This window comes from Perognathus longimembris, chromosome 7, assembly GCF_023159225.1.
Source record: "Perognathus longimembris pacificus isolate PPM17 chromosome 7, ASM2315922v1, whole genome shotgun sequence".
Lineage (NCBI taxonomy): Eukaryota > Metazoa > Chordata > Mammalia > Rodentia > Heteromyidae > Perognathus > Perognathus longimembris.
In genome coordinates, this window is record NC_063167.1 from 70,149,594 (window position 1) to 70,164,558 (window position 14,965).

The 14,965-nt window shown below is 39.3% G+C and overlaps 1 protein-coding gene across 1 annotated transcript; it reads left to right on the top strand.

Moving 5' to 3' along the window:
- The first annotated feature begins 9,651 nt into the window (after positions 1–9,651).
- Positions 9,652–10,481, top strand: Tshb (thyroid stimulating hormone subunit beta). The gene is made up of 2 exons (XM_048352145.1): positions 9,652–9,813; positions 10,227–10,481. Exons 1-2 carry the CDS (start codon positions 9,652–9,654, stop codon positions 10,479–10,481), a joined length of 417 nt encoding a protein of 138 aa, XP_048208102.1.
- The last annotated feature ends 4,484 nt before the right edge of the window (positions 10,482–14,965 follow it).

The following is a 14,965-nucleotide window of genomic DNA, read 5'->3' on the forward strand; positions in this document are numbered from 1 at the left end:
GATCTTCAAGGCCAGCTCAGGAAAAGAGTTGGCAAGACCCCATCTCAATCAGTAAGTCAGGTATGGTGGTATCCTATGGATATATGCAAGGTCATAGATGGAAGATTACAGTTTGGGGTTAGTCTTAGGCAAGACCCCCCCCCCCGTAAAACCCTGCCTGAAAAATAACTAAAGCAAACTAGGGTTGAATGTATAACTCAAGTGGTAGAGCACCTGCCTAGCAAGTGCAAAAGCCCAGAGTTCAAACCTCAATGTTGCAAAAATAAAACCCCACCCAACCTTTTTCAAGACTTGTTTTATGGCTTAAAACATGATCTTATTGGGGTTAGTGTTCCAAATGGACCTAAGCATTGATGGAGAACATAGGTTCTGTTATTGGTGGACTACCAGTTAAGTGAAGATGACATAATACTCCACAATCTACCTCCTTTTTTTTAAATCTTTCGTGGGGCTTGAACTCAGGGCCTGGACTCTGTCCCTGAAATCTATTGCTCAAGGCTAGCGCCCTACCACTTTGGGCCATAACACCGCTTCTACTTTTCTCATGGTTAATTGGAGATAAGAGTCTCATAGACTTTCCTACCTGGGCTGGCTTTGAACTGTGATCCTCAGATCTCAACCTGGTAAGTAGTTAGGATTACAGGCATAAGCCACCAGTGTCAGGCTCAGTCTATATCCTTCCTAATTACTTGCATATTTTTCTTTCAATTGCTGAGATAAAAATACTGAAGATTTCAAGTATAGCTGTGGATTATAGTCTATCAGCTTTTATGTAGAGACATTCCCAGGTCACAATAGAGATTTCTTGACTTTATCATAGTATGAAAGCAGCACACATTCAGTAGAAACTGTATCTCAGTTTCTGAAAAGTTTCTTGAACGTTTCTTTTTTCCCCTGAGTGACAATATGTCATACAAGGCTGTCTGAGAAAGCCTAAGCTAGGCAACCACACAATCACAAGTATAAGCAACTGATATTACAAAATGCATTGTGTTTGTTGCTCAATACTGAGGTTTGGCACATTATGTGTATTCAATACATTGTTAATTTACAATAGTTTCAATTTACAGGGAGTTTACTTTTGAGATGTAACCTTATCCTAAGTGATGAGTCTCTGTATTTTGAAGTTTAGTTTAAGTACAAGTACATATAGGCTTGCTTTTTGTGGGGATACTGTGGCTTACACTTAGCACCTGGGCTCTGTCCTTTACAGACATGTCTTTTTTCTTCCTATCTGTGGCTAATATCCTTATTTTCTTGGCTTTTTAGCTGTGTCTTTGTTTTTAGTGTTTGAGATAGGATTTTTTGGCAGTATTATAGTTTGAAGTCAGGGTTTTGTGCTTGCTAGGCTGACTCTCACATGAGCCACATTCCCAGTCCTATTTTGCTTTAGTTGTCTTGGTATTATTAATTATTGTTTATTGTTTGGATATGCTCTCATATTTTCTCCCAGGCCAGCTTGAACTGCACCCCTCCTCCTTACAGTTCTGCTGTGTCTATAATGATACCTCTGCCACCAGGCCCAGTTTACTGAATGAGGTGGGATCTCACTGACTTTGCTGCCCAGACTGGCTTCAAAATATAGTTCTCCTTATCTCTATCTCTTGAATGCCTGAGAAAATGGGTGTGAGCCATTGTTCTTGGCTGTGAGCTTGGATTTGCAACATATCTTTATTAACATTTATCTTTAAATATTTTTATCACTTGATAGTGGTGTAAGAATTACACAGAAATATATTTTCATTTTGTTTCATCCTTTGTTCTATTCTTGACATACTGTTCATATCTGCATATATATTTTAAATCCCATAATACATCATAATTTTTGCTTTAAGATAATTATTATTTTTTTAATTAAAGATTGGGACAAGTTAAGAGTGGCTTAGTGATAGAGTCTTTTTTTTTTTTTTTTTGGCCAGTCCTGGGGCTTGGACTCAGGGCCTGAGCACTGTCCCTGGCTTCTTTTTTGCTCAAGGCTAGCATTCTGCCACTTGAGCCACAGCACCACTTCTGGCCATTTTCTGTATATGTGGTGCTGGGGAATCGAACCCAGGGCCTCATGTATATGAGGCAGGCACTCTTGCCACTAGGCCATATCCCCAGCCCAGTGATAGAGTCTTGATCAGCATAGGCAAGGCTCTAATCTCTAGCACCCCAAAAAGTAAAACAAAAATTAAAAACAGTAGATGTTTTTCATATCAGAATCATTTAAAAGTAAGCCAGTTCAGCATCATATAGAACATTTACAGTATTCTAAAAATAGTGCCTCTAAGTTTTGAAACATTTCTACCCTAAAAGGAAGCCCTGTACCTGTTAGATTTTATTCCCCTTATCTTTCCATGCTCCCCTCAGCTGATGATACCCATCAGTCTGGTCTCTATGAACTTACCTATTCTGTATATTTCATATAAGTGGGCTGATATATGATGATTTTGTATCTGGGTTCTTTCATTTTATTAACATCTCTTACAAGATATTTAAAATGATGAAAATGTAATTACATTTACCAAGCCTCATTTAAAGATTCCATGCCTTTCCACATTGCCACACTGGGAACCCAGCTTCCAGCATATTAATTTTCAGATGTACTCAAATCATATCCAATCGATAGCAGAGGTGTTACATGATGACACAAGCACCAAGAAGTGAAGAGGTTGGAGCAATGCTGAAGGTTGATGGCAGACATCCTGAAGATTCATTTCTACAGTTTCTAATGTCTGTCATCATTTCACTGTTACTTTCTGATCATTATTATATAATCAGTTATTCATCCCACACACCAATTAGTTTCATTTCAAGCACTGCACTTTTTAATCTTCACAAGTTCCACTTAGGTCTTCTATTATATATTCTATTTCCTCTTCTTGTTCTTATTTTCATTTAGACTGAAGCCTAATATATTTATATTAAATATTCATATACACACATATGTATATTCATGTACATATGAGTGCTTATATACATATACATATATTTTAATGCATATATTAAATTTTTTTTTTCTTTTCTTTTTGCCAGTCCTGGGCCTTGGACTCAGGGCCTGAGCACTGACCCTGGCTTCTTTTTGCTCAAGGCTAGCACTCTGCCACTTGAGCCACAGCGCCACCTCTGGCTGTTTTCTATATATGTGGTGCTGGGGAATCGAACCCTGGGCTTCATGTATATGAGGCTAGCACTCTTGCCACTAGGCCATATTCCCAGCCCCTGCTTAATTAATTTTAATGTTTATTTAAATAAAATACAAAAAATTCAAAACAAAGTGTCTATCATACCATTGTGTCATCATTTTTTGTATTAGATTCATCCTTATTACCTTTCAGTCTTTGTTATATGAAAAATACTCTGCAGTTTCACTAATAGAGTATTATAAATATTTTCCATTTTGTTATAACTTTTAAAAGGATCTCCAAACCCTCACATCTATCATCTCTCACCACATTACACTGGGGAAGGTATTCTAACAGGTATATTTTTAAAATCCAGGCCTCACTATGTATTCTAGGCTGGCCTGGAATTCACTGTATCCAAGGATGGCTTTCAACCCCAGATCTGTGTGCCATCATTCCTGACCCCATAAAAGCTTGTTTTAAAGTTCTTATCTGTGATTTCCATCCTTTTCTCATTTCCTAAGTCTGATTTTTCTTCTAGTATGAGTCACATTTTTTTTCCTTGCATATGTAGTGATTTTTTTTTGTGTGTTAGATATTTTGAACTTTCACATTTAACAAATGAGCTAGATCACAAGGTGTTTCCTTAAGGAATACTGAAGTGTGGTTTGACACTCATCACTCTGAGTTAGTTCAGTCCTTGTTAAAGGTGCTCACTTAGGAAAGTTCAGAGCAGCATCAGTTATTGAAGATTCTTGTCATTTTACATCTGTGTTCTGGAGTCAGATTGTCAGCTGTTTGGCTCCCACTCTGTGCTGTGGCCTACAAATGCTTCTAGATAGTAAGCTGGGCAGTCACCGGGCTTATCCAATTTTAATTTTTGTATTAATCTTTGCAGCCTCTGGTCTGTTTAGAAACACTTGTTTCATGAATTTTGCTCTCCTCTCTAATTCCTTTGGCATAATCTTTGGTGAGTGGAGGAAGATATGGAGTAAGTCGTCTGGCCACTAACCAGAAAGAACAATTCTGTTTTTAAATTTAATTTTATTGTCTAGGTGATGTACAGAAAGTTTACAGATATATATATATATATATATATATATATGGTAGTGAGTACATTTCTTGTCAAACTTGTTCCCCTCTCCCTTATTTTTCTCCTACCTTCCCTCTTCCCAACTCCCCCCTCTAACTCTCCTGAGTTGTACAGTTAATTTCCAACATATTGTCTTGTGAGTATTGCTATTGCATTGATTCACCATTTGTCGTTTGTCTCACCATTTTGATATTCCCCTTATCTTCCCTAATTCAGATAAACGTATATACAATACCAGGGTACCAAAATTAAATACAGTGACAGTGGATAAACCATAGGAAAGAAAATTGAAAGAAAAAATAAATAATTAACAAAGCTGGAGCAAATACTTTCTCTGTTCCTGGTCTCCTTGAGAAATATTCTTCCCTGAACACATTTTGGAGCTCTCTCCTCCTACTTATTCACCTGTGAGAGGTTCACTAACCCTGGTTAATAATTGGATTAGAATAGCTGGATTAGGGATCTGAGGCATGGGTCAGTTGGCAGAGTGCTAGCCAATGAATGGCAGGTATGGAGTTCGAGTTCAGGTCTCAGACCTAAAAAAAGAGAAACGAATAACTGGCTTGGCGCTGTGCTCCTGATTGGCTTTGAAAACAAGCCAGAAGGTGACATGTTGACATGCAAAGGAGGCATACACGCCCACCCTGGGGAGCCATGGTGCTCACTGAATTTGAAGTGCCCATGGAACACATGATCAGAGATGTCTTCAAGGCAGTTGGAGAGGTGGGTCCAGGGCTCTGTTAGAAGTGATCTGGGTTGCTGTCTTAGAGATGTGCAAGGATAGTGGGCAGCCGGGCTTGCTAATAAGAATAAACCCTTTGAGGGCGGAGCCTGGCACAAGGTAGAGTTTTGATGAGCAAATGAACTAATGGATATACAAATATCCATTTTCAATAAAAGGTATATCTAAACACTGGGGTAGATTCACACATGAAAGAAAATAGTTGCATGATGACTTGGCTACCACTAATTTACCAATGGATTCTTTTATTGATTTTTGCATAGAACAATACTGTGAACTTTTAAAATAAAAAGTGAGGAGACCAAGGATGATCAAAGTTGAACATTTTTTAGTAAGACAAGTTGCTGAGAAGTGCTTACACCTGCTGTGAGTACAATTAATACTATTCATATTCAGTCAGAGAAATATCCAGTTGTCAAGAGGTTATATAAAGTAATATAAGTAGGGAATGAGGGACGAGGTAACAAACAGTACAAGAAATGTATCCAATGCCTAATGTATGAAACTGTACCCTCTCTGTACATCAGTTTGATAATAAAAAAATGGAAAAAAAGAACAAGAAGGAAAAATATGGATATGATAACTAAAAAAAAAGGTAATATAAGTAGCATGAAACATACTATACTAAGGAGGAAAGGAACTGGTTTTGATACACAGGAAAGGAAAATTAGACAATTATCTGACTTTATAACACTGAATTTTTATTTTAAAAGATATTAGTAATTTCTGTTAACAATTAAGGACCTTAGTCATTACGGTATTACCTGTAGTCACACATAGTTTAAATTCAATATGTTAGTTTATGAATACACTATGTTTCAATCAGTGACATCTTAGATGTTCCCTTAGCTTTGTAGATGAGAAATCATTTTATATATCTTTACAAAAGCAGTTAGATAAAATTAGCCCCAAATAAATTTTCATTTCCAAGACTTGCTTAGATGACCATGAAGGTGGTTTTGTTTTTCATATTTTTCCCATTCTGTGTCTATCCTTTATTAGTATTTGCTAATGTTATAAAAGTGTAATTTTATTCTGAAATAGGAGAAAGGAAAATGCATGCTGCAATAATGTCAGAGTTTCCAGGGGAAGATATTATGAACTTGGTTGTGTAAACACATTTTATTTGGGGTTCAGTATGAATTTTCAATAGATGTTTTTCAGATAAGAAAGCTGCAATTCAAATGCAGTTATATAAACAAGAAGATCAGAGGGGAATTATGCTGAAGGGTATAAAATGAGCCAGGAGTCTGGGTCATCATAGCACCAGCTCACCAATGCAAAGTCAGGTAGGTGTCTAGACTGAGAGGTGCTGCCAAATGAAATGTTCTTACTGCACTCTTTTATTTTCACAGTTGTAGCATTTATTTAAAACTTGCAAATATTAGGAGATAATTTTCCTTCATAGACTCTAAAGTTTTAAACTTGTTCTGTGGCAGGAGAGTGTGTCTGAACCACATAAGATGCAGCTGGCTTTCCATTGATGTGAGGAAAGATAACTGATAAAAGCTTTAAGGAATAGAGATTGTGTGTGTTTTCTCTGTTTGCATTTCAATTTAAACGATTTTCTCCCTTGAATAATGTTTATTAATTCTTAACTATTAATGGTCATCTTTGATTAAAATATTGTTCTGGAAAATCTTAGCATGTATTTAAGGGTAATATACTCTGTCTCAAAAGGTATTTTTTTTTGTTATTTAGTTATGAAAAGCTTCCCCCACCTTGGGTTTGTATCTAATCTACATACCTGATTAATGGTGTATTTTGCTCTGCTTTGGTTTGTTGGGCAATTGAGTCTTCATTGTATAGTAAGGAATTCTGAGAGAAAAGATGGGTGAAAAAAATAGCAGAGCAGAGAGAAATGTGTTTATTAAGAATAAAGAAAGGGCTGGGGGATATGGCCTAGTGGCAAGAGTGCTTGCTTTAATACATGAAGCCCTGGGTTCAATTCCCCAGCATCACATATACAGAAAACGGCCAGAAGTGGCGCTGTGGCTCAAGTGGCAGAGTGCTAGCCTTGAGCAAAAAGAAGTCAGGGACAGTGCTCAGGCCCTGAGTTCAAGCCCCAAGACTGGCAAAAACAAAAAATAAAGAAAGAACAGGGGAAAGTGCAGAAGGAAGCATAGGAAAGGAATGAACATACTTGAAGAAAGTGGGGACCTACTTCATCACAATACTGAAGAAGTTATTTCCCACTGTTTGAATCCTACCTGAAACCTATCTTTCATGTTTAAGTACTCAATAAGTTATTTATGAGGGCTTTAGAAGAGTTAATTAAGTTGCAAAGATGAAAATAAAGGCAACAATAAAGAAAGAATTGTGATAGATAAGAGGGGGTTAACAAGCCCTGATTTATGTAGTGTTATGAAGTTATAGAATCGTTCTTATATCGAGTTCCATGTGTGTAAAATGTGTTTCAAAATTTTAGTGTCAAACCAGGAATAAGGTAACAATAGGAGAATATCATCACACAGTTTTCATCCTATAATTTACAAAAGGGTCAGGTATTCCCCTCTCTGCAAATAGGTAAACAAGGCCCAGAGAGATTAAGTATTTCCATATCCATGGGAGAATTCTGTTCCTTATGTTCTACATCATCATTCTGACCATCAGGTCACCATACATCTGTTTTACATAGAGTAGTAGAAGTTCAGACATGTAAAGTTTGTTATTTCCTGTGGTGAAAACTCAGTGGATGGCTGTCCAGACACTCAAAAACAATGATTGTGAAGGGCAAGTATTTTACATCATTTACCCAGTTGATAATCTTCAAAATTCTACAGCGGATCCTCTAAGGCTGTGGCTCTAATATAGCAGGACCAGTTCTATACCACTGAGGGAGATCACATTTGTGAAATATTTGAGTAATCATGATTTGTGAGAAAGAGAGTCCTGTTTTCCGGCTGGGATTATAGCTCAATGGTGGAGTAGGATGCTTGGCATACAAGAAGCTCCAGGTTTGGTCCCCAGAACAATAGCAACAAAAAAAGCACAACCAAACAGAGTCACAAAAATCCTTATGTTTTCCCTTCCCAATCAAATATCCAAATAACTCTTCAAGGAATTGCTTGAATGTGCAATGATTTATTTTACCTTTCTTTCTAAAGTGGTTTAGTTCTCTTCCTTACTACACAAGTAGTGTAGTAAGTGTAGGAAATCTTTGATCAGTGTGGGTTTCAGAGTCCTAGTTGGTACTCTTTGGAGCACTGAGAACAATCTGTTTCTATTACTTGTGTTCTATTTATTTGAGCCTCCACTGGAACTGTCAGCTCTTTAGGTCAAGGGCCATATTGTGTCAATTTCGTGTTTCTCAGTGCCTGGCTCAGATGCTCAATGCATGTTTATCTAATTTTTCTGCAATTCTCATTTTAGGAATAAAAAATTGATGGGAATGACTACTAATCTGTAAAACTGACATGTAAAATAAATCCCTGTAAAATGTGGTTTTCATTTTCTCTTGCAACTTTATTGGTAGCAAAATTTTGGTTAACTGGACTGGGAATGTGGGTTAGTGGTAGAGTGCTTGCCTAGCATGCATGAGGCTCTGGGTTAGATTCCTTGGTACCACATAAACAAAAAAGTCCATAAAATTAATTAACTAACTTTTTTTGCTTAACTGAAGCTGACCATATGAGGTTTTACTAGTAGAACTTTTACGTACATAGCTTAAAAAATGCCATTGAGATATAATTGATGGATTTAAAAAATAACCTTTTGATGATTGAATAAAAATGTTTAGTGAATAAATAATAGAATATGCAAAATACTTTGTGTTTGTATATAATACTATTGTTCCATATAGGTATATATTTTCCTTACTGATAATGATATGCAAGAAGGAAAAAGATCCAAACACACCTACCTAGGTACACAAAATTAGTAAAATAAAAAATCTCAATCTTTGAGTTGATCAAGCTACATCTCAAAGTCTGAAATTTGATGAGCTTCTCTCAGTAAGCAGAATCAAATAACTGTAAGTCATGGCATTATCCAGGTCACTACACTGTCCAACTGACAGTGAACAACTTCTCCATTAGACAGGCTTGATCAAGATTTATGCTCTGCTTCTGCCTGGAGCTCAGTGGATCCCCACTTTCCCATGCACCCCCAAATATTTAACATATTCCTGTCTAACCCATAATGGATCCACCATTCTTGATATTATCTTCAATGTGTCTATATATATTTTACCTCTGTATTTTTGTTGAGATAATATATTTCATATCTTCTGGGTAGAACAATCTTTTCTTTGATACAGCTCTACTTCTTTCAACTACAAGGAATATCCTAAGGGTTCAAAAGTATTCCTAGATTTCCTAGTTAGGTCCTAACACAGTATAGTATTATGTGACCTTTTTCAGACTTTCTCTAACTTAATTTGGCCATTTGTGGAGTTATATGCAAAGCTACAAGCATTAGGGTAGTAACAAAATTTATTAGTTTCTTTGCCCTTTGTGGTTATGGTCTTTTCAGCTACTGAACAAAAACTTTCAGAAGATTACAGTTAGGTTTTCCCTAAGACAAAATAAGCATTCAACAAATGATAACCATTCCATAATATGTGTGGTTTTCTACACACACACACACACACACACACACACACACACACACACACACACACCATATATCTAAAAGCTTTCCCCAAAAAAGCTTGTGAATGTTCTGAAGGATACATATAACAGCTTTTAAAATTGTTTCTTTGATTTAGCATGAGCTCTATCTTCCTGATGTCCGTGCTTTTTGGTCTCACATATGGGCAAGTGACGTCTGTTTGTATTCCGACTGAGTATACGATGTACGTGGACAGGAGAGAGTGTGCTTATTGCTTAACCATCAACACTACCATCTGCGCTGGGTATTGCATGACTCGGGTAGGTAGTTCATTGCACTTCATTTACAAGGAAATGAGATAGACCTAGGAGCAGTCCAACCCTATCTAGAAAGGAAATGAGATGAATCACATCCCTAGATTTTTTTCAAATCTAATGGCGATTGGCTTATGAAGAAGTAGAACACAACGTTTACAATATTATGTTGACTTACTCAGAACAAAGTGGGTACACATGTTTATGAATTTTACTCATCAGATTTATTTAAACCTTGTTCCCATAATCACCTCTGTTGAATGTAGCACAGGTGTTTTAAGTTGTATTAGGGAATCAGATTAAAGAGTCTTCCTGTAGTCATACTTGAGACAGGGAAATATTGGTTTTGATCTGTTTCCGCTACTTGCATGTTTTCTAAATCCCTTCCATACTGGGCTCCTTTCCTGTTCTTCTCTCAGGATATCAACGGGAAGCTGTTTCTTCCCAAGTATACACTCTCCCAGGATGTTTGTACATACAGAGACTTCATCTACAGAACTGTAGAAATACCTGGATGTCCCTACCACGTTGCTCCTTACTTCTCCTACCCAGTTGCTGTGAGCTGCAGGTGTGGCAAGTGTGACACTGACTCCAGTGACTGTATTCATGAAGCCGTTAGGACAAACTACTGCACCAAGCCTCAGAGGTCCTACCTGCTGGGGCGGTCTGCCTGATTCCAACAGCGGTGTCATTGTGAAAATTGGGTTAACTGTGTTTGCCTGGAATTGAGCTAATAAATCTTTCTGATTCCCAAGAATCTGTGGACATTTTGAGTGCTTTTTAAAATCCATATTTACATCCACAAAGGCATTCGAGAGCTAGAGAGGAATTCAAAGCGAAAGTGAATGAGAAAGTGGAAGTGGAATACAGAGCAGGGACATGAAATGCGAAGGAAAGCTGGCCTCTCATAGGCTCTGCAAATAGAGGATAAGGGTGCTGTGTGGGGAGGGTTGTCTTGACAGAGGCACAAATGTGAGACAGCTTCAGAGTTCTGAGGAGAAAGCCTTGTGCTGGGAAAGGGAAGGGACACATGGCACCAGGGTGCCAAAGAGATCTTCCAAAGGCTTCTCTGCTTCTCAGCAGAGCTGGGTGGAGGTGGGGAGAAAAGATGATGTGAAATCTGGCATGTGATAATTTACCAACCCACCCCACCTGGCTAAAACTCCACCCCAAATCAATGAGGAGTAAGGGAACGATTTCCTTTAATTTAATTACTCTGGCAGGCCAATTGACCCATGAAAGTTATATCCCAAAGGTCAATTTACAAAGCCTGGAAAAGAGGTCACGATCATTTTACATGTGAACATCTAAATCCTTCCTAGTCCTTCAAGTAATAGGAGATACTTTCCAGCGTTTATATACCAACAGCAACTTGTGCTATTTGGCTTTTGATATGCTGAAACACTAGTACAATTAAGAAAAGGTTGAGGGACAAGGGGGGAGCACTTGAATGCGGTTGTTTTCTGTGGAATATGCTTGGTACATGACTATTTTTCTTTTCCTTCCTTAGGTGCTTCTCTTTGAGAGATAGACCTAGACTTGAGCTCAGAAAGACTACTTATCCACTGTCCATTATCTGCCATTTGCACTGCCACTCTGAAGTGAAAACTAATTGTCAGCAGCTACCTAAATGCCTACATTCAGTTAGTACTTATCAGGGAGGACGGGGTGGTGGTAGAGAACTAGTATCAAATCTGAACTTGGCAAATGGGGAAAGTTGTTATTCTTTACATACAAAAGAATCAGGAACCATCATCATCATCATCATCATCATCACCATGACCATCGTGTGTGTGCAGTACTGGAGCTTGAACTTAGCCTGGGCATTGTCCCTTAGCATTTTAGCTCAAGGCTGGCACACTACCACTTGAGTCACAGCTCTACTTCCAGCCTTTTAGGTAAAATTGGAGATAAGTCTCATAGACTTTCTTGCCCAGGCTGGCTTGGAACATTGATTATAAGATTATAGGCATGAGCCACCAGTGTTTGGCTACATTATTTTTCCCTTTATATCTGAAGTTAATATTTGCATGCTATCCAAATTAATATTGGACTTGTATTCTTCTTTTTTTTTTTGGCCAGTCCTGGGCCTTGGACTCAGGGCCTGAGCACTGTCCCTGGCTTCTTCCCGCTCAAGGCTAGCACTCTGCCACTTGAGCCACAGCGCCGCTTCTGGCCGTTTTCTGTATATGTGGTGCTGGGGAATCGAACCTAGGGCCTCGTGTATCCGAGGCAGGCACTCTTGCCACTAGGCTATATCCTTAGCCCCTGGACTTGTATTCTTAATTGATCTAAATTGATAATAATTGAATACTGGAAGCTGCATATAGCTTAAAATTTTATTATATATAATGAGCATATATATATATATATATATATATATATATATATATATATATATATAAAATGAGCAAAAAATTTAAAGTACAAACCTAACCAGAACTAATCCCAAATACTTTTTATGCGTTCTGAAATTTTTTTCAGTTACTTAAACTATGGAAGAGCCAAGGGGTTTGGGAAGATCATTTATAAACATTCTAACGCTGAGAGATTTTAATTCTTTCTCTTCTTTCTTCAAATGCATTATCCTGCAGAGAGGAAGCCAGGCCTGGCCATAGGTATGGTGGGCCTGAACCATCAAGGGCCATAAGAGCCTAGTGTGGGAGCATGAGAGACACCTGTTTTCTCTGCTTAAGACAATCCGTTTGGAATAAATGCACACATGCATTTTCTCAACAATTCGTGGAAGTAGAGTTGTCCAAGATAAAACGTCCTTAGGCCAGAGCTTAGGGATTGGGGTGACCAACAATAACCTTCAACTGGATTCAGAAACTTTGAGAAAGTAAGGTTCTTCTTTGAAGAATCTTGGGCCATTTAGATTTAAGAAAGGGAGAATGGCTAGACAGAGTGAGCTTGGGAATGGAAAGATATCCAATAGAAAGCTGGATCATTAGGAGTCAGTTCTTGGCAGAGGAAGTTTAAAATTCTGTGCTTTAATGAAAAAAAATCTAAAACTTCTTTTATAACTGGATAGATTTGGAATCAGCATGGTACTTTCTAGTAAGGGTCAATTCCACATTTTTTTTTTTTTTGGCCAATCCTGGGCCTTGAACTCAGGGCTTGAGCACTGTCCCTGGCTTCTTTTTGCTCAAGGGTAGCACTCTGCCACTTGAGCCACAGCGCCACTTCTGGCTGTTTTCTATGTATGTAGTGCTGGGGAATTGAACCTAGGGCTTCATATATATGAGGCAAACACTCTTGCCACTAGGCCATATTCCCAGCCCCCGTAACAGGCAGTCTTCTCAGTCTTCTCAGAGAAGAAATTGTCTTTTTTTCTTTACTCATGAGTGTTAACTCTGAGTCTGAAAACAATAAGAATTCTTTGAGTAAGTAAATTCCACTCTACCCAATTGTTCCACGTTGGAATTTTCTCTGCCTTCTCATCTTTGAAAATAATCTTACTTCTTTTTCCCTCTCTCTTTTCCCTCCAGCCCTTCCCCCTCAGCACTCTCTTTCTCCCCACTGTCTGCTTAGAATCAATAGTCATGTGTTGATTTGGGGAGTTCTTGGCACCCTGCTTTCTGTCTCAGTGGTTTGAGTGGGGCTGACAGGGCAGCCATGCTACTAAGGCCCATTCACCCCTTATTGGTTAAGGATGCAATCCGTTCCAGAAGGGACGGTCCTACAACTTTTATTTTAACTGTTGGAAAGAGGAGTGCTTGGCTTATTGGGGTTCTTACATTGACAGAGTAGCCTGGAGCTACTACTGACCTTCTTAGGTTTCTCTTGGAAACATCCAGCATGGGATGGAGTGGGAGGTTGGGGGAACCAAACCAGATGACAGGAGAAATTGAGGAGAGACACTATTGCAGCCGAATGTAGCCAGCTCCATCCTTAAAGAAACTTCACTTTCCTTTTCTGCCCCTTGTACCTGGAATATCCTGACTTCAGCATCTGTACTACTAGTGTCCAAAGATATTTCTGATTGCTTTTCTCATCTCCTTTTCCTGCTTCTTTCATGAGCCTTCTCTTCAGTATGAGAGAGCAGAAAGGAAACCTGGCTGAGTAGTCGGGGCAAAGGCCTTCTCCCATAGAGGTTCTGCATCCCTCACCATGGCCACGAGCAGTCCTGTGTGCAGGTCCCTGTTGGGGTCCATCTTTCTCGCCTTGATGGAAGGGGCTTGATGCACCTCCCCCAGCCATGGGGAATGCGGACCTGCTACCCCCTCTAGATTGGAATCCAGAGAAACCGGTTGGGCCAACAGCCCTCCAACCTGCCAGCCAGCCGGGCGCCCACCAACCCCGCCCGGGTTCGGTGGGCTCAAGTGACATTAGCCCTTGGGGGTCACGTGACAGTTCACAGCCTATCAGAATCCTGGCCAACCCCCTTCCTTCGGGATCATCTCCCCTTGACCTTCTCTCAATAAAGTTAGTTCGCTCTCAGAAGCCTACTCCGTGGTCTATGTACGCTAGCTCCCAGGGAAGGATAGCGGTCACATTACCACGTAGGTTTCGCGCACGCCAGGCCGGAGTGACCCCTACGTCTCACTCTAACTTACCTGCAGATCGAGGGTTAGGGGAGAGGACGATATGGAGGGTAATAAGAGAGAAAGAAATAAGCATCCGAGCCGGGTCAGAGAAAGAACCCCAACAGGTCCCCAGACATTGTGTGACCATGCCCCTGAGCAGTCACACATGTGGTCTTGGGCATCATGTTATGGCCCATTGCCCCTGTTCACTTGCATGTGAACAACTGACTGATTGGATCTCAGAAGTGTGCAGGAATGGAACCCAGTTGGAGGGGCTAAAGGATGCATGGAGAGCATGTGTGTCCCAGGACATAGAGTCCTGGATTGGCTCTGGGGAATGATATGGCTTGCAAGTTGCAGTTTTTCATCATCACTTTGATCTCTTCCTATCCTAAATAAGTTTTTGAAAAATTCAAGCAAGCAGTCTCTTATGGTCCTGTGTAACCTTCTAGTTATCACTTGAATTTTTATTCTAGGTGTGTGTGGGGAGGGGTGCATGCACATGTGTGTGCGTGCATGTGCATGCATAAGAGCCCACTATCCTAACCATCTACTTGTTCTCTTTTCAGTACATTGCAGTTTAGCTCCTACTTCTATCCTCTCTTCAAACTTCTCAATAAAGGCAACAA

Excerpts from the sequence above, each read along its gene's own strand:
- Tshb (XM_048352145.1), top strand. The coding sequence starts at position 9,652 with ATGAGCTCTATCTTCCTGATGTCCGTGCTTTTTGGTCTCACATATGGG. Across the intron at positions 9,814-10,226 it reads CTGGGTATTGCATGACTCGG|GATATCAACGGGAAGCTGTT; the intron begins GTAGGTAGTTCA and ends TTCTTCTCTCAG.